The 19,437-nt window shown below is 37.6% G+C and overlaps 1 protein-coding gene across 1 annotated transcript; it reads left to right on the top strand.

Moving 5' to 3' along the window:
• The first annotated feature begins 7,950 nt into the window (after window positions 1–7,950).
• On the top strand, window positions 7,951–15,287 carry cldn15la (claudin 15-like a). Its single transcript, XM_071523101.1, has 5 exons — window positions 7,951–8,167; window positions 11,619–11,783; window positions 12,874–12,955; window positions 13,695–13,808; window positions 15,206–15,287. Exons 1-5 carry the CDS (start codon window positions 7,951–7,953, stop codon window positions 15,285–15,287), a joined length of 660 nt encoding a protein of 219 aa, XP_071379202.1.
• The last annotated feature ends 4,150 nt before the right edge of the window (window positions 15,288–19,437 follow it).

Below are 19,437 nucleotides of genomic sequence, written 5' to 3'. Positions count from 1 at the left end.
GAGCAGCTAAAATTGGACTAATGTGCTCTCTCCTCTTAGTTCTGGTTAATAGCCGTTCTGGTTAATAGCCGAGCTCAAATCAAATCAAATATAGGATGTGTATGATGTAGTATGTATATGACATGTACTGTATATGATGCTATGTAAAGCCCTTTGAGACATGCATGTGACAAAGGGGCGATATAAATAAACAAGACTAGACTGTGGATTAAAATAAGTGATGAAGACTCTTCCAGTGTTTCCTCACCAGGTGGCGATGAAGACTCTTTTTGAAGGGCTGGGTGTGATGAGTGTCACCAAAGGCAGAGATGCTGTCTGAACTGAAGAGGTAGATATATATCCACTTTGTACCCATTACATACACATTTTTTGGGGGGTAAAAATCCTTACCTGAATTTTAACATTCAATATCTCTAAAATCATGCCGATAAAACACATTTTGTCAAAGACTTAAAGGAAAACTCTGATCCTCTTCCACTGATATAGTACATCATCAGTCTGTGGTGTTCAGTTAATTCCACTAGTTATTTTATTATGAAGTGATGTCACTTACAGTTTTGGTGAACCCACTTTCCCTCAGCCTGCCTCATCTACTTCTACTTCAGTTAGTGATTTCCTACATTTCCCAGAATGCCTTTCAACAACCCTCAGATAGCGATAGCACAGCCGGTTTTTCCAGTGGAGAAAAAGTAAGAGTGGAGAGACGGAGAGATTTCACACGCTACAGACGGCCGATCCACAAAGACGGACGCTGCTGCTGCTGCAATGCATTCTGGTCTCTCTCCTGCTCCTGTGGGTGGAGAAATTGGTCTCTCTCCTCTTCTTTTTTTTTTTTTTTTTTTCATATATTTTATTTTGTGGTTTAACAATAGACATACAGACGTGTAAGAAAAAAAAGAAAAAAGACATGACAGTACAAAAATAAAAGAAAATATATAAATTAATAAAAATAAAATAAATAATAAGAAAAGGGTGTAACATGGGCTGACAACTCAAATTATGGATTATAAATAGGCATTTACAATTTGCAGATAAATAAAAAAACAAGACAGACATACTGGTATGTGTATATACAAAAATATCTATACTCTATAATCTTATACAACATAACATGTAATGCCCCACCACATACCGAAATGCCATCTGACACATTCATAATAGTCTCAAAGAAAAACAATCTAATAGATATCATGTATATGGTAGAGTTGTACTATATCACATATAGTGTAATAAATAATAATAAAGATAGCCTAATATATGGCCCAACTATCCCAAGAGGATAATCAAATCTTTTCCAAGTGATCTAGAAATGGTCCCCAGATCTCGGAGAATCTTTTTTCTGTGTTAGGTTTTCTATCACATATATATATATTTTTTTTCCCATATTGATAATAAATTATTTCACGCGGCCACTTCTCCACTTCTCTGATGGATTTCTCCCTGTGTGATTGCTGAACGTCTCTTGGTGCAAAATGGCGGCTCTAGAAAGAAGCCCTCGCTCTTTGATTCTGAGGGACTGACACCAAAAAACCTGACTGTTTACCACACAGCAGCTTCACCTGGACCCTTGTGCTGAGCCCGTTCCTCTACACACTGTACACCACTGACTGCACCGGCCCCTCACCCACCACCACTTACCTCCAGAGGTGGGATGTAACAAAGTAAAAATACTTCATTACTGTACTTAAGTAAGATTTTCAAGTATCTGTACTTTACCCAAGTTTTTCTTTCACTGAAGACTTTTTACTTTCACTCACTACATTTCAAAAGAAAAATCGGAACTTTCTACTCACTACATTTTCAAAACAGACTCGTTACTCTCGGGAAATCATCAACAGCATCAGCTGATCAAGAGCCAGTTGTGATCGGCTGCTTGTTCAGCAAAGCGACACCAAATATTAGGGAAAGGGAGAGAGAGAGAAGCAACAGGAAGAAGAGAGAAGCAACAAGAGAGAGAGAGTTAACGTTAGTGAATTCAGCTGCTAGGGTTCAGGTTCCTGATCTGAGCTGCAGACTCTTTCTCATCTGGGATTCAGAGGAACGCTCAACAGAAAACCAGCTTAGAACATTAGAAACGACTTTTTTAGAGAACGACTTTTACTTTTATACTTGAAGTAAATTTAAGACCATGTACTTTTATACTTTGACTTGAGTAAAGGATTTGAAATGGTACTTCAACTTCTACCAGAGTATATTTTTAAATGCGTATTTGCACTTTTACTTGAGTAGGGAATTTGTTTACTTCTACCACCTCTGCTTACCTCAAATACTCTGACGACACTGCCATTCTCGCTTTTCTCACAGACAATCATTCTGTCCTGGACTACCATAACACTGTTGCACACTTCACCCAGTGGTGTGAGCGTTATTACCTTCATCTCAATGTCAGGAAAACAAAAGAACTAGGTACCCCGTCACCCCAGCATCCCATCCTCATCAACAACGAACCCGTTGAAATAGTTGACAGCTTCAAATATCTCGGAATGACACTGGACAATAAACTCAGCTTTGACCGGCACACAGAGGACATTCAAAAAAGGAGCCATCAAAGACTATCAGCCATCCGTGAACTCAAAGGACTCTATGTCAATGAGTTGAAATCCTTATTTTATTTGAACGATTTGTCATTAATTTTCCAGAACAGGTGACTTTGTGATATTCAGGAGATTAGGAGTAAAATGTTTCTCATGTATAGAGAAAAATGGTCTGTTCATATATGGTATAAACAAAAACTACGAACCTACTGTCTCATAAAGAGTAGCTACAGTGTATAACCTTATGTGAAGTATAATTTAAACAAAAGACAAAGATCCCTATGTGCACAGTTACGTTCAGGAACATTACCATTAGCCCTAGAGACCGACAGGTTTAATGCCACTCCAGAGGAGGACAGACTCTGTTTGTTGTGTAGCTTCAAATATCTCGGAATGACACTGGACAACAAACTCAGCTTTGACCGGCACACAGAGGACATTCAAAAAAGGAGCCATCAAAGACTATCAGCCATCTGTAAAGTCAAAGGACTCTATGTCTCCCCCCATCTCCTCCTACTGCTGTACCAAAGTATTGTCCGACCCATCCTGCTCTGCTGCTCCGCCTGTTTCTTTAACACGCTCTCTGTCACAAACCGGGTCAAACCTCACACGCATAACCAACACTGCTGCCAAGATAACAGGTCTCCCCACACCCAACCTCTCCGAGCTCAACTGTAAGGAGCCACAGCAGCCCTAAACAGGGTGACTCGCTGAGGGAACTATGAGTCTTGTCCTTTTATGCTGTTTTTGTGATGATGTGTGTAAAGTGTATTGTTGGTTCTCCATGTGATGTACAGTTTTGTGAAAAAGAATTTCCCCCCGTGGAATAAATAAACTAACTAACTATGTTTTACATCCTGAAACATTTTCTGCTGCCAAACTCACAGTCAAAAGACTCACTATCAAAAGACACAACATTTATTTCCAGAACTGTGGTATATTTCTGTATAACTGTATTTCCTTGCTACCTGGTGACATTTTCACCCCCTGGCCTCACAAACCACATCTCTCTTCCACCTGCCATGGAGAGCGGTCTGTTTGAAAGTCCTTATTGCATTCCAAATACTTTTCTGCGGTTGCTTAAACTCTCTGGCATCCATTGTGTCTTCCTGTGTGGCGGCCACCACCCATCTGGCACGCTAATTAAAATAAATGCAGAGAGTAGAGCGGTTCGACCGGCGGGTGTTACTGAAGGCCGGAATCGATATTTTTGGATTGAAGCTGCAATATCTTTATTTTCACGCCAAACAAATTCCAAGAATTAATTTTTTTCCTCCAGGATTTTCTTTATCAGGGTGGAAAATCCCCTCAAACAATATGTAGATCAACATGGGACACTAAAACTTTCCACTGAAACCAACAATAATAATAATAATAATAATAATAATAATAATAACTTTGATATATGCATGGCTTCTATTTTTCGCAGCTTGTCTTGTCTTGCGTATAAATGCCAAGATTTTGTTTATTACAATCATTTATCACCATGTTAATAAAAAATATAAGAAGATACATAAACCAATGTCACTGAAATAAATGTTGGAGATGGAGGTGATCTATGGAGCGGCTGAGAAGCTTCTTATCTGGCTGCACTCTCAAAAAAAGTGACGTACAAGTGACAATTACTAAAACTAGTTTACTAGGTCAACAAGTTTACTCGCTCGCTTCATCGATTCTGCCATTATGAGAAAGTGTTTCAGGAGTGGGAGGGGGAGAGGCTTTGAAACAGCATTTAGAGCGTGGGACACTAAAACTCTCTACTACTGAAACCCTGGATAATTCTAATACTGATACTAATACTAACATATTCACGTTCATATTCAGTTCAGGTTAAGGGCTTCCCATAAGAGGAGAAGAAAGAGACAGAGACAGAGTGAGATCAGACTTTGGACTCATGATGATCAAACATTAACTGCAGCTCGCCATAAAGCTATAAAGACATAAAACCTATAAAGACTGCCTGTTTGTTGGTGTCTTTCCTCTGTGAGCCTGCAGCTGTGGGTGGAGGAGAAGTGACGCTTTATACCTGTCAAATATTCACTCAGTGGGCTTCACTTGTTTCAATACAACTAGCAGTAGTAGCAGTAGCTGTAGAAGTAGAATTAGTAGTAGTAGTAGTAGTAGTAGTAGTAGTCGCAGTAGTTGTTGTAGTAGTAGTTGTACAAGTAGGAGTGGGAATAGTAGCAGTTTTAGTAGTAGCAGTTGTAGTAGTGGTAGTAGTAGTAGTAGTAGTAGTAGTAATAGTAGTAGTAGCAGTACTAGTAGTACTAGTAGCAGTAATACTAGTTGTAGCTGTAGTTGTAGTAGTAGTATAGTAGTAGTAGCAGTAATAGTAGTACTAATAGCAGTAATCCCAGCTAGCAGGGAACGTTCCCACAACATTGGCTAACGTTACCTACAAATTCTAATAATGTTTTAAAGAAAACGTTTTAATCTAATGTTCAAAGAATGTTTTAAGAATGTTAGGGTATAATGTTCTAACAATGTCATCATGAAACATTTTAAGAAGGTTATCACCAAACATTTTTAGAATGTTTTTAGAGAATGTTGTCCTAGAACAATCTGGGAACAAAAAAAAAACGTCCCGCTGAAAACATTACTCGAACATCGTAGGTAACATTCTCAGAAGGTTTGTAGAACAAAAAATTTCTAGCTGGGATACTAGTAGTTGTAGTAGTAGTAATAGTAGTAGTAGCAGTAATAGTAGTACTAGTAGCAGTAATACTAGTAGTTGTAGTAGTAGTAATAGTAGTAGTAGCAGTAGTAGCAGTAATAGTAGTACTAGTAGCAGTTATAGTAGCCTAGTAGTGGCAGTAGTACTTGCAGTAGTAACAGTAGTAGTACAATTAGAAATTAACAACTTGAGGTTGTGGCTAGCAGGTTTTCTGTTATTTTTTCATTGTGGCTTCAAAACGGTTCAAAATCCACCTTAACTAAAGAAATCCATATAAGAGCAAACCTCTGAAGCAACACAGTCAGTTAGCCTCAGACGCAGGTAGAGGAACGTTATTTTGACAGGGGGCGGGACCAGGAAGTCCTTATTGGGCAGAAAAATGATGTCACACCCGACCGGCCTAGTATCCTTTACTTCCTGCTGTAGAGTTCATGACTGTCTGACTTCCTGATTTCTCTGTGCACAACAAACTGTTCCCCTGTACACAAGAGGAACATGTGAAAGGTGAACACAGGCTGTGGTGGAGTGCAGCTCAGTGGGTAGAGCAAGGAACTGACCTGAACCGGTAATCCCTTAAAATAACCTGACATTTACATTGATTCACCCCTTACTTCATGCAAAATCCCCTTAAATTGAGTTAAGGGAGTTATTAATAGAGGAGACCCAATCAAAACCTCCTTAAATTCCCCTTAATCTTGACTCCTTACTTTCTAATTTAATGTAAAATTCAGGGAGACAGGAACTTTCCCTTAATAACTCATTAATAACCTGTAAACCTGCACAAAAGACATGAAAAATCTCTTAATTTCTAGAGTCTCCATGAACCAACCCATTAATAAATCCCTTATAAACACATGATACTAACCTTAAAAATAACAGCTTTAAAAAAAGAGCTGTTATTTTTAACGGATAATTAATGTTTATGTTATGAGAAATTAAGGAGATTTCAGGGATAAATAGTTAAGGGGTTTGGTTTCATAGTGACACTGCCAGGGTTGAGGGTTCAACTCCCGGTGTGGCTCAGCGGGGACAGAAACCGACTGAGAGAACCTGGAAAAACAACATTTTCCATTTTTAAACATCTGAATATGTTTATAAATGAGCAGCGGGGACCGGGGTTAAAGCCCTCTGACCTCTGACCTACACGGATCAACAGAGTACCACATTAATTAAATAGAAAAATAGAGAAAATTCGCAAGGAAAATAATGGAAAGGCTAAAACTCAGCAGTGAGTGAACAGGGTGAGAATAGGGAAACTCACGGCCATAAAACCGTTATCTTGGTTTCACAGCAATAATCCACTTCACTCTATTTCAGTTTCTATTTTCACGACGCAAGCACCCAGCTGCATCTTTTTAACTATATATGTGGTATTCTTGTTTGATAACTATGAAGTTGTGCAGTGATACACAGTGCAGAATACAGTAGGCTGCAGTACTGTATGTAGTACAGAATGTGGACCCAATTCAGTTTGTAGGTGTCTATGTGGATATCACTGTTTTTAAATTAAATTAAAGTTAGAGATACAGGTAATACTTTACAATAAGGGTCACTGAATTAAGGGTTAATTAATGCTTAATAAGCATTAACTAACCCTTAATTAACAGTTAACTAATGTGTAATTTACTAATGGTGTTCATGTTAACTAAGGTATTAATTTATACATTATTTAATAGTCATGTAGAGCCATGTTCCCCTGCTTCTAGTTAAGTGGATCCTGTGTCAGCATGTTCTTTGGTGTCTTCCATGCGCCCCTCTGTTGAAAGTGTAAACAAATGGCTGATATGAGTGAAAAGAGAGATCTTTATTTACTAGTTTCTATAGTGGTTAGCCAGCCAACAGCACCACTATCAAGCTAAATGCTCTACTGACACTATCGGGGAATGTTAATGAAATATAATAATATACTGTATTTATGGTATGTGGAATATCAGCTGTGTGCCTTCTCATCCTTGTTCTTTTCATTTATTTAAAATCAGATAGGAAAGGATTATGTGTTTCAGTGTGTGTGTGTGTGTGTGTGTGTGTGTGTGTGTGTCTGTTTCTCATGACATCCTTTTAAGCCACAGCACCTCACAGTACCACTGTGTTCAGCACCGGTGTGGGAATCGAACCCCTAACCCCCGGCAGTGTCAGTGCCTTGCTCTGTCTGCTGAGCGACACAGGATCACAACAAATTGTTTGATCTTGGTTGTAGTTGCGATAAAACATTTTGCCTTCGCTGCCATAAAAACAGATGAAGTCACGGCAGATGTTTGCTCCTTTCCCGTATTTGGAGTTGAAAACCAAATCCTGACTGCTGGAAACAAATGGGACTCCGGTCATCTCTAGTCAATATGAGACCTGGCGATGGGTTTCGAGGTTAGTTTAGGTGTGGCTGAGGAGTCATTGTCATCATCATTATGATCAATACTGAGTGGGAGGGAGGGGGGGGGGGTTATAGGGAGCGGCTCAGGTGGTTTATGGCCCTGTCAGGGTGTAAAGTCCTCCTGTCAGAGCCAGACGCCTCAGATATACGAGACATAACGGTAGCACAGAGACGAAAGCCTCCAACAACTGAACCTCACCCACTGCTAACTTCACTCCTCCAGGCTCTACCTTGGAAGATTTGCCCTTGTGACTTTGTCTTAAACTGTTTCGGTGATCGATTTTGGAGGTACGACCATATTCTTTTGACCGTTGGATTTCTCCTGGGCCTTTTTTTTGTCATTTTGAGTGTTTTTGCGTGGAAACTTTGGAAGCATGTCGACGGCAGTGGAAGCGACCGGGTTCCTCCTGTGCATAGCCGGCTGGCTGATCACCGGAGCATCGCTGGCCAACGACTACTGGAAGGTTTCCACCGTCTCCGGCAGCGTGATCATCTCCCAGAGACAGTATGAAAACCTGTGGCACTCCTGCGCCGAAAACAGCGGCGGCATCGCCGAGTGCCGGGACTTCGAGTCGCTGCTCGCCCTTCCTGGTAAGAGATGAACTCTGACTGGTTCGTGAAGAATTAGTCATTTAATGTGCTGTTGAGTATTTAAATCTTGTTTTATCATCTAAAATAAGGGTTATAATCTGCCACTAGGGTGAGATAATTCCACTTTCCAATTCAAACGAACGCTCAAGACTTTTCTTAAAATCGAGTGACATTGAGTGAAGACAGTGTTAATTGTTTTGAGTAAATTCTTGAAATTAGTGAAACTGAATTGTAAATAAGTGAAATTGTTTTATAAAAGAAAAAAATGTGATTTGAGACTCTGATTAAGTGACTTGTTAAGGTGGAGCAGCACCAAGAGCACAAGGTCCAGTTCCTCATGTACATGAAGCCGAAAAGGCATTCGATACCAGTTCATTTCAAAATGAGATTAACTCCAATCATTTCGGCTGCTCTAGTTAATCTGAAATGAAGGTGGAAGATAGATGGGGAATCTTAACTCTCCTAAACTGTGTTACCAAATTCTCTCTGTGAATTGCGTGACGTGAGCGCATTGGAGCAGAAAATAGACTACTGTGTCATGTGGCACAGTTTTTGAATTAACCGTCCAAAGGTAATCCACCTTTGGACGGTTACTGCCAACATTTTCCCGCTTATAAAATGGAAATCTGGTACTGGTTATACACGATATTACAATGACTACAACAGAGACTACAACATTTCCATACAAATTATCATTTAAATTGTCATTTAAAGATAAAGTATTTTATTATTTCACCACTTCTTTCCCTGTGACGTGTCAGATAACATTATCTTTTGGACGCCATTTTGAGCTATCCTCCTCTCACAGCAAAATGGAGGGAAACACCCATCAAAACCAGACACAGCATATGTGTTGGTTTAGTTTAGTCTAGTCTAGTCTAGTCTAGTCTAGTTTAGTTTAGTTTAGTTTAGTTTAGTTTAGTTTAGCTTAGCTTAGTTTAGCTTGGTTTAGTTTAGTTTAGATATATGAGACAAAGAAATCTCACCCTAAAAAAGAATAAGTCTATTAAAATAAAATGCAAAGACACAACTGAAATGGATAACAACAGACAAGAATAAAACAAACAAAATGCATAAATAAACTGGATTAAAATAGCCCTGATAGCCTTGATGCAGATAAAGAAATCACAGGGAAAGTGAGAGTGTGGCAAGTGTGTAACTAGTTTAGCCTACTTAGACATGAATAAAAGGGGGAAAACAAGCTTCAATTACCAGATCACCACATTTTACTCACTCACTCACTTCACTCAGTAAAAGTGAATAGTGTGATAAGGTGGATTTGTTTCCAAATGTAGGTTACTGTGACACAGTAAACTGTCTTGTCTTTAGCCCTAGTCTCTACTCCAAAACATGAAGAGTTGTAGCTTGAGAAGAGTCAGCTCAGTTAACCTGAACAAACTGTTAGCTAGCTAACTAGCCAGCAAACACACTGATGTTAATGTTAGCATGCTAACGCTAGCTGCTACTTGATACGTTAGCTAGTGTGCTAATCAGATGTGTTAACAACAAGACAGTGATGGTTAGCTGACCAGATGCTATGGTTAGCTAGCTAACAAGCTGACATTATCTAAACACTAAATCAATCAGATGGATCAATGATGAAATGATCAGTTCAGTCAGAAACTATGGAGGACCACAAGTGTCACAGAAATAGTAATAAAGCATTTCATTAATAATAACTAATTGTAGAATAAAAATAGGCATTAATAAATTTGTTTACAAATTAATTTATTAATCTATGAATAAATAGACTAAATTACAAAGTAATTCATTATTTGATATTTTAATGGGCAATAAAAAGAGGAATTATAAATATAATTTACAAATGAAATATTAATCCATCAATAAATAGTTCAAATTAAAAAAAGATTTACAAAAACAACCATAAAACAGTCAATAAGTACATCATTTAAAAATACATTAATGAATTCATAAATAAATAATGGACACTTTGGGCCTTGCGCTGGTAAAACGAGGTAAAACAATGCAAATTAGTCATGGGATGTAACAAGCTCTCTGATTGGCTATCACCTGGCATGTCATATGCAGACGTATGACATGGATGTGGGAAGGAGAAGGTGGTAGAGGAAGAATTACGCATTTGAAGCACTAAAACTCCATATCTAACCAATCAGAGAGCTTGTTACAACTATTTATTAATGATTAATATTTCATTTGTAAATTATTTTTATAATTCCTCTTTTTATTGCCCATTAAAATATCAAATAATTACTTTGTAATTTAATAAATTAATTTGTAAACAAATGTATTAATGCCTATTTTTATTGTACAATTAGTTATTAATTAATGAAATGCTTTATTACTATTTCCGTGACACTTGTGGTCCTCCATAAGAAACAGACAGAAATTAACCGTCTGTTCAATTCTGTTGAGATGGACATGTTGAAAGTTCAGAAATGCAATCAGCAGTCACATAGCAGGTAGGTCAAAGGTCAAAGGTCACAGCTAGACAGTAGCCTACATGGAACAAATATTCCTGGGACCCCAGAATTAGTGAAGGAAAGTGAAGGAAAAGACAGAGGAGAGAGGGATATTAAATATTTCTTCAAGAATTATACATATAATTGTATATATATCATTATATATAATTATAATATTTTGTCCACAGTTTCCTGTTACAGTCCATGTTGCTGTATCAGCTCCTAACCCTCTGTAGGCCATGAGCAGGCATGCCAAGCTTTTATGATCATGTCATGTAATTTTGTCCACAAATTACTATACGGTACATGAAACTGTGTGCTGTAACACACACACAGCCCACCGGTTCTCCCTGGCTCTTATATCTTCAAGCTTATTCTACTATTGACCTCACTGTAAGTCGGTCTGGATAAGAATATCAGCTAAATCAGAGTGTCTGCTGGTCCTGAAAAGTCTCAAAATGTCTTAAATGATATTTTCTAAACTCAAGGCCTAATCTTCTGGCCTCCACTCTGCATTTTACATTGTTTCTCCACCAGGTCGGATTTGGAGGGAAAACTGCTGGATTGCACAAAACTTGGCTGATTTCTCACCAGAAAAACAATGCACCAAGTAACTGAATCATTTGAAAGACCTCTCAAACCGAATTTAAGACTTTAAGATGCTTTTTTAACTTTATTCAAGACTCTGAAAGCTTTAGATCTGTTTGCTCTGGAAGAACAGAACCTCTTCCTGTTTCGTGCCGTAAAGCAATCCAGCAGATTTCTTTCCAAAACCACCAGGTGGAGAAACAATGGAGGATGCAGAGTAGAGGCCAGTAAAGGCTGCTAAACTTCTTGCCAATGGTCTTGTTTGTTTATGGTAATTAATATCTAAAATTTAACATGGTATTGATTTATTAATGTTAAACACATGCACACCTTTAATTAAATGTAATTTGAAGAAACTTGAAGACACAGACTGTCAACGTGTTAAAAGAAAGTGTGAAATCATTTTGTGTCGCTCTCTGCAGCTCATGTCCAGGCGTGTCGGGCGTTGATGATCGTGTCTCTGCTGCTGGGCCTCGCCTGCATGATCGTGTCTCTGCTCGGTCTGAAGTGCATTAAGATCGGCTCGGCCACCGACCAGTCCAAGGCCAAGATCGCCGTCACCGGCGGCATCCTGGCAATTCTGTCTGGTGAGTCTATGGGAATATTAGGTACTGAGGTCAAAGTAAAAAGCGTCTCATTTAAAATGCACTCAGAGTAAGTGAGTAAGTTACTGAGATACTTTTTAGAAAAATACAAAAACCTTGACTCTTCAGTCTGTTTTGGTTTTCCATCATTACAAAGACTTTTGGAGCACCAGATGGGTGGGGTTTAGCACATCAGTATACTTCACATGGTATTAGGTACGATTCCAATAAAATTTCAAAAAGGTTCCTAATACTTGTCTAAACTTTCTGATGTTCATGGTGTCCTCCTGTGGTAAACCTCACCCATCTGGCAGTAGGCTAAACAAACCATGCAAAGTTCAGTACATGCAAATCCTATTTATCTCAGTTCTGAATACACAGCAAGTCTGTTTATCCTGAAGTCTGAAGGGCAGCGAGAGCTTCCACCGGTATCCATCTCACAGGCAGAAAGGCACAACTGACTCTTTAACACTCTGAGAAACAGGATTTTGTGTTGTATTCAATCTTTAAATTGTAACTTTCTACAAATAAGAAAGCAAAATCTGCCAATGGAGTGAAATAATTTCATTACAGAGTTTCTTGCATCAAGTTACAATATCTCAAAATAAGGCACTAGATTCAACATCATGTCTCTTAATGCAAGGAACCTCTTGAAACAAGTGAAATCATCTCACCCCACTTACAGATTATTTCACTTGTTTTAAGAAACCTTAGTTTTATGGAACATAACCAAATTTACTGGCAAATCTTTTCATTTTATACTGCAAAAAATACTGCAGAGAAAAGTGACCTAACCTCCTAAACTTCTATTTAATTCTTTTATGCTTTTTTATGCTATTGGACCAACAGTCAAGTGAAAATCACAGTAGCAGATCTGTTGACCGGTGTGTTAAATGTCAGTTTTCAGCCTCATTCAAATGAATGGGAAGTAAAAATCCAAACGCTACAAACTCATCCAGCTGCATCTGATCTTGGCGAGTAGTTTATATTCTGGCTTTCATGGCGGTCAAGAGCCGAATGACACCCATGTTAAAACTAACATGAGAGTTGGAATATTGCTTTAAAGTCTTGTTTTCCTCCCTGTCCCCTGCAGGTCTCTGCACCTTGGTGGCCGTGTCCTGGTACGCCTCCAGAGTGGTGGATGATTTCTACAACCCCATTTTCGGTGGTGTGAAGTGAGTCGTCAGGGACAGAGACTTACAAAAAAAGGCACTTTATGAAGAGGAAATGAAGAGTTTTGTTCCAAAATTAGACATGTACTCTTACACAATGATCGACAGCACAGAATAAAAAAAAATAAAAAAAATGATACTTGACAAAATGACAGTAGCCTCCTTGAGTACTTGGTTGACAAAATAACACTTTTACACACTGGATCCTGTAGATTTTAAAGATACTGAATGGTGAACCTCTTTTTTTTTTTTTTTAAATATAGCGTTTTATATTTTCACAGCTAGTAAGAAGACAAGGATTTAAATCCTACTACTTTTAACTTACTACTAATGCAACCTTAATGAAGAGAGAAATGGGTTCAGTATTTAATCAAAACGGAAGGTTTGCTTGTTTGGAGTGTAAATTATTCAGTGCTAGTATTTTTTATTATTATAAGCATTATTACCCACAGTGTGTGGAAGGCACTACCTGAACAGTTCTACAGTATACAGTATATCCACTGGAAAATATCATAACCAATGGTTCATTATTAAGTATCTGTAAAACATTAAAGGATCTGGTTTTATGATTTTGTCAGCCGTCCTTCGATCCAAAAAAGAACCATAAAGTGTTCTATTTTTGTGTTTCAGCTCATTTTCTAGTGCTTAATAAATGATATTAAACCCAGACTCTTCACTTCCAAACCCTGATATAGTTATAATGGTACAGAAATACAAACGGTTTGTTGTTATGTGTGTGCAGGTTTGAGCTGGGCCTCGGCCTCTTCATGGGATGGGGCGGAGCCTCTCTGTTCACGCTGGGCGGAGCTCTGCTCTGCTGCGCCTGCAAGAGAGCGTCCTCTGGAGACAAGAAGAGGTAAGCTCAACTTATTAGTATTATTGTTTACTATTGATTACTGGTAGTGTTAGTAGTATATTATTTAAGATCTCTTATGATAATAATGAAATAATAACAATAATTATAATAATAATAATAACCTTTATTTGTATCGCACCTTTCAAACACAACACTGCTTTACATTAATAGGAGGCAAACATAAAAAAAACATGTAAAACGTATACTGTATATAAAAGAACAAAAAAGAATTAGAGTTAAAAGAGTTAAAAGAATCAAATCAAATAAAAATAGAAAGATGAGACGTGAATAAAAGAACATAATCAAATCAAACAGTTAAAATGAAGGCTAATTAAAAGTTTTTAGCAGTTGCTTGAAAATGCTTACAGTAATAACTAAATTTGTGTAGCATTTTTATTTACAATAGAGTTTATTAAGTGCTTTAACAAATAAAAAGCAAATATCAAACTCATGAATTCAACAGTTTTAGTTTTAACTTTAACTGTGGCTCACATGTTTTTACTGATGAAATAACTGTTTTGCTGTTATTCCCCAATGCTCTGGTGAGTGACAACATTTACATGCAGACAGTTTTTTTTTTTATATTAGTGATATGTAATTTACATACCACTGTATACATGAACAAAAATAATATTTTGGATAATAATCACAAGAATAATCAGAATCTTTATTTGAATAGGAGTTTCAGAACACAGTTACAAAGCACATACAGATAAAATCAACATTAAGAAGGAAAGCAAAGCAGGAAACACAAAAGCAAAGCATAAAAAAGGACAAGGACACTTAATAGAAGATAATTAGGCTACATGAAGTCTACAGTATAAAAGTGAGTGAGAAAATAATAGCTTTATTTTTATAGCACCATTCATACATAGAATGGAACCCAAACTACTTTACATAAAATAAATAGATTAAAACAATTACAAGCAAAAGAAACAAAATCAAGAATACAAGCAAAAAGCAAGACAGAATTTTTGTTAAAATTACATTAAAAAAGGAAAAAAGAAGAAAATAACATAATAATAGAAAAGAAAGAGAGACAGATAAAACAGGTAAGTAAGGATAATATTAAAACATAGCCATGATTAAATAATAATAATAAAATAATAACACCTGTTACACAGGTTACCTGCATACAGAGGGAACACAAATTAAAACAGTATAAGAGAAAAGCAATTCAGATCTCTTTACATCAGGGTTTATCTGTGATTTATGATCTGGAAGGTTGAGCATTAAAACAATAAAACAGAAGAATATAAAAACAACTTTAAGAACTTTTGTAATTTTTGTAAGAAGTGTTGTATTATAAGTCAGTCAGATAGACAGGAGCAGAACAGACATTTTATTTAGATGAAAATATGTCTGTATTTAATTCTAATTTGTGTTTGGTTTTCCAGCGGTTATTATGGGAATCAGCCTCAGAAGGTCTACACCGCTACAGCCAAGTCAGATCCAGACTCAGCCAGGGCTTACGTCTAACACACACACACACACACACACACACACACACACTTCCTCTACCAGCTATACGACCTGACATGAACACACTCCCTGCTCTTGTTACCCCTGTTCTTCTTCCTCGGTCCTTTTGGATTATTTTCTTATTTGTTTTTAATAGTTTTTGAAGTCAAATCGTAGAGTAGTGGTGAAGATGATGATCAACAGAACCTGAGATGTGACGGGTGTAATGTGGAATTTATTGTTATCTGAATAAAGTTTGTATTAAATAAGAAATTAAGTCTTTGTTTATCAATCATTCCTTTTTAAGTGTTATTTGACACAACTGTGATACATATTTCATACATATCATTCTTATATTTCTACTTAACATGTTCAAGTGTTGTAATTGTTGGTTGTGTCGTGTTTAAAACTCCTCATCTGCTAAGTTCTTCTATATTTTTTTTTTTATCTTTGTTGTTTACTATTACTGCTTCAATGATTCAGTTACTGCTTCATACATGATAAATGATATTTGCATCTTACTATATATTACGTTTGAAAATCCATGTGTCTCGGAGAAGCACTGAAGAATTTAATAAGTTTTAGTATTTTTAGTCATTTTTCTGCAAAGATCTGCTGAGACAAAATAGTTCTGTTAGTTTTTCATTTCCAAAAAAAAAAAAAGTCTTTACCTGAAGTTCATAATAGGGAGGATCCAGTCTGTAAAATATTTACTCAATCAAGAACTTTGTAAATGCTCCAATCAAAAGTAAGCTTTGTTTTTTTCTTTTAATTGGTTGAATCTCAGTTTGCAACAAAACTCTAAATTGGTATAGCCTATGAATGTATGTGTGTGGAAGCTAGCAACCTAATATAGAAATGTGTATACATAAGTGTGAACAGGTAACTCACCACACACACACACACACACACACACACACACACACACACAAACAAACACACACATGCAACATAATGCTTCTTCGTTCCTGCACGTGCAAGTGCTATTTGAGGTGTGCGGTCTGCAAGATGCCCTTGTGTATTGCTTGCTGTTTGTTTGTATGTGTGTGTGTGTGTGTGTGTGTGTGTGTGTGTGTGTGTGTGTGTAACTGTGTAATCTCCTATGTAATAATGATGATTAAAGCAGCGCAGAGCAGTAATCCACCTCTGTCTCTTTCCTTGCTGACAGGGAGAACAGTGGATTAAAGCTCACCTCATCACTCGTCTATCTATAGTCCAGTTTACAGACAGAAATGTTAGACTGGATTAGGCTCGCTGCACAACCTTCAGGCTGCTTCACATTATGCAGCGGATATCAAAAGTCCACACACTGTTTTAGATTTTCCCTGCTGCTCGTCTCCGCACAGAAACCTTCAGTGAAATCCTCGTTTGAATTGGTGGAATCAAATTGATCTCAGGCAGAAATTTGCTTTGCGCGTGCTTTGGAAAGTCACTATTTTAAGATTATCTTGAAAACAGTTACAACCCACAGTCATAACAGATGTGCACACTTATGCAAGCATGGTGTTTTATAATAGTGGTTAGCCTACTAGCCTATATTCAAATTAAAGTGAAAATACATCTGATTTAATGTGATTTCATTTCAGGTATTAAAGGAATACACCAAGTTTTTGTGGATATTAGCCTGTTGTCACTGGTAGATCGTTTGCTCCGTTGCTCCATGCTAACACTTTAGCATCCACTATGTTGAGTGATAGAAGGCTCCATGCTAATACTTTGAGCCTTTGGCATTATCTCAAAGTAAGAAGACTAATCTTTTAGTAATAAAAAGTTATTAGTGCTGTTTTAGACATTTTAAAAATGAAATTTATAGCCAGGTTTATTTTTGTAACCTTTTCTGGTGAACAACCACGTATTCGTCCGCTGCCTGTGATTTTTAACTGAACAGTCTCCCATCGCCAACCTTCACTTCCTGCTAGCCTAGGCCTTGAAAACAGTATGTTGATTTTGTATCATATTTCATGTAAATGTTACCAATCTCCTATCCAAAACTGCCTGACGCTGCATAAGATTAGCCTACTTAACATTTAAATTACAAGTTACAAGTTCTCATTTTCTCACATTTGAGAAAACCTTTCAGAAAAATAACTAGTGGCCCACAGTCACACAACAAAACACTCTGAGTTAAGAAGAGTCAGCTCAGTTAACCCGAAGTAACCGTTAGCTAGCTAACTAGCCAGCAAACACACTGATGTTAATGTGAACATGCTAACGCTAGCGGCTACTAGATAGGTTAGCTAGTGTGCTAATCAGATGTGTTAACAACAAGACAGTGATGGTTAGCAGACCAGATGCTATGGTTAGCTAGCTAACAAGCTGACATTATCTAAACACTAAATCAATCAGATGGATCAGTGATGAAATGATCAGTTCAGTCACAAACAGACAGAAATTAACCATCTGTTCAATTCTGTTGAGATGACAGAAACAGAGTCAGCTGTTCACAGAGCTGAGGACCTCCAAGATGGCCGCCAGAGGGGGGGGAGGTTATGTAAACTGAACGTCCTCTAGGCTATATGCTCGCTGCTTGCAGTAGGCTACAGATTATTACCCTCTTTCTCAATTTAAAGGACAATTCCTGCCTGATTAGAGTTTTTGGTCATTTCTATTTTTCCTCCCTTCTTTCCTTTCCTTAGTTATGTTTCAAAGTAAATATTCAGAAACAAACACTGTCTAAATATTATGAGTTACTCCCAGTAAAGAAGAGAGCAGCAATTTAAAACTGTAGTCTAACTGTAAAATCTAGCTTTATGCCTGTTGGCTTGACTGGGTTGTGATTGACAGGAGGCGGAGCTTAACAGAACCACAGAGAACGATCGCTATTGGCTGAAAGGTTTATTTTGGAGAGGAAAACGCAGAAACCCAATCGGCTTCAGGAACCCCTCACACTCTCTCTCTCTCTCTCTCTCTCTCTCTCTCTCTCTCTTTTCTCTCTCTCTCTCTCTCTCTCTCTCTCTCTCTCTCTCTCTCTCTAATCCGGCCCTGTTGTGCTGAGTTAGGGGGAACCAGCCTCAATCCTCTCAGCCCGGTAATTCATCCACCGGAAGTCTGTGTGTGTGAGTCAACTCATCTGTTTGCCTGTCTGGATGTTTTGGCTTGTGTGTGTGTGTGTGTGTGTGTGTGTGTGTGTGTATGGGGGGGGGTCAAAGTTCACACCTGGTTAACCTGATTGGCTGATAGCTGGATGGAAGCTGTGACGGGCAGCAGGTGTGAGATATAGAGCTGCCTGATCCCACCTGTCTCCTCCGATTCAACACACCTCTGCTCCTGCAACACAGGTGAGTGTGTGTGTGTGTGTGTGTGTGTGTGTGTGTGTGTGTGTGTCTGTGTGTGATAGAAGAGAGAGAGAAATAGATGACGCTGACAGAACAATATTCTGATTTGAAGACAAAACAAAGGGAAAATATACTTCTCCTGCCAAGAAAACAACTTGTGCCTTTATATACTTTCATCACACTATATATGTTTATTTTTGACATCATTTTGTTTTCTGTTTATTTCCTCCCAACCCATGAGCATCTGTGGAGCTTGTTTAAAATCCAGATGTATATTCTGTTCTGTATTCTGATTTATTCTGAACAGCTCAGCCTGCATGGAGTTAGATATTAAGATATTTATAGACAAAGAGAGAGAATTTATGTTAAAAAGAATCTGATTGATTCTGAGAGATATTATTAACTCAGATGTGTTTCAACTGGAAACACATCAGACTCATCTGACAGTTTAAACAGGACGTCCTCCTCCATTTATAAGACACTCAGCAAATTAAATAGATTGAAATCACATGAGCATCTGAACGAAACTGATTATCAACTTTGTCTTTTGTTTTCCTTTCATAGTGTTTAAGACAACTGAGACATGCATGGAGTAGAAACCAGTAAAATTAGTATAAGGAAGGTGCTGCAGATAACTGGTCAAAATGCTTAGTAGCACAATGTTTCTCTGTGATTTAGACTGAAAAGGCTTTTTAAATGAATAAAAGCAGAGTTTGACTGATGCGGGTTTCTGAAGGCTGATAATATATTTGTACTGAAGCTGCTGATAGCTGATACTTTGTGCTTTAAATGTAACAATTTTAGCCTAAAAAGCCAAAATGTTCAATTTCAAGTATTCAGTGTTTCCACCTGAATTTTCTTCTCATCAGGGTGGAAAAGCCTCGGTAACACTT

Source organism: Centroberyx affinis, unplaced genomic scaffold, assembly GCF_046629955.1.
Source record: "Centroberyx affinis isolate AG114_WGS23_722 - 3 ecotype Tasmania unplaced genomic scaffold, CSIRO-AGI_Caff_v1 ptg001064l_1, whole genome shotgun sequence".
NCBI lineage: Eukaryota > Metazoa > Chordata > Actinopteri > Beryciformes > Berycidae > Centroberyx > Centroberyx affinis.
This window is presented reverse-complemented; position numbering and strand designations above follow the sequence as displayed.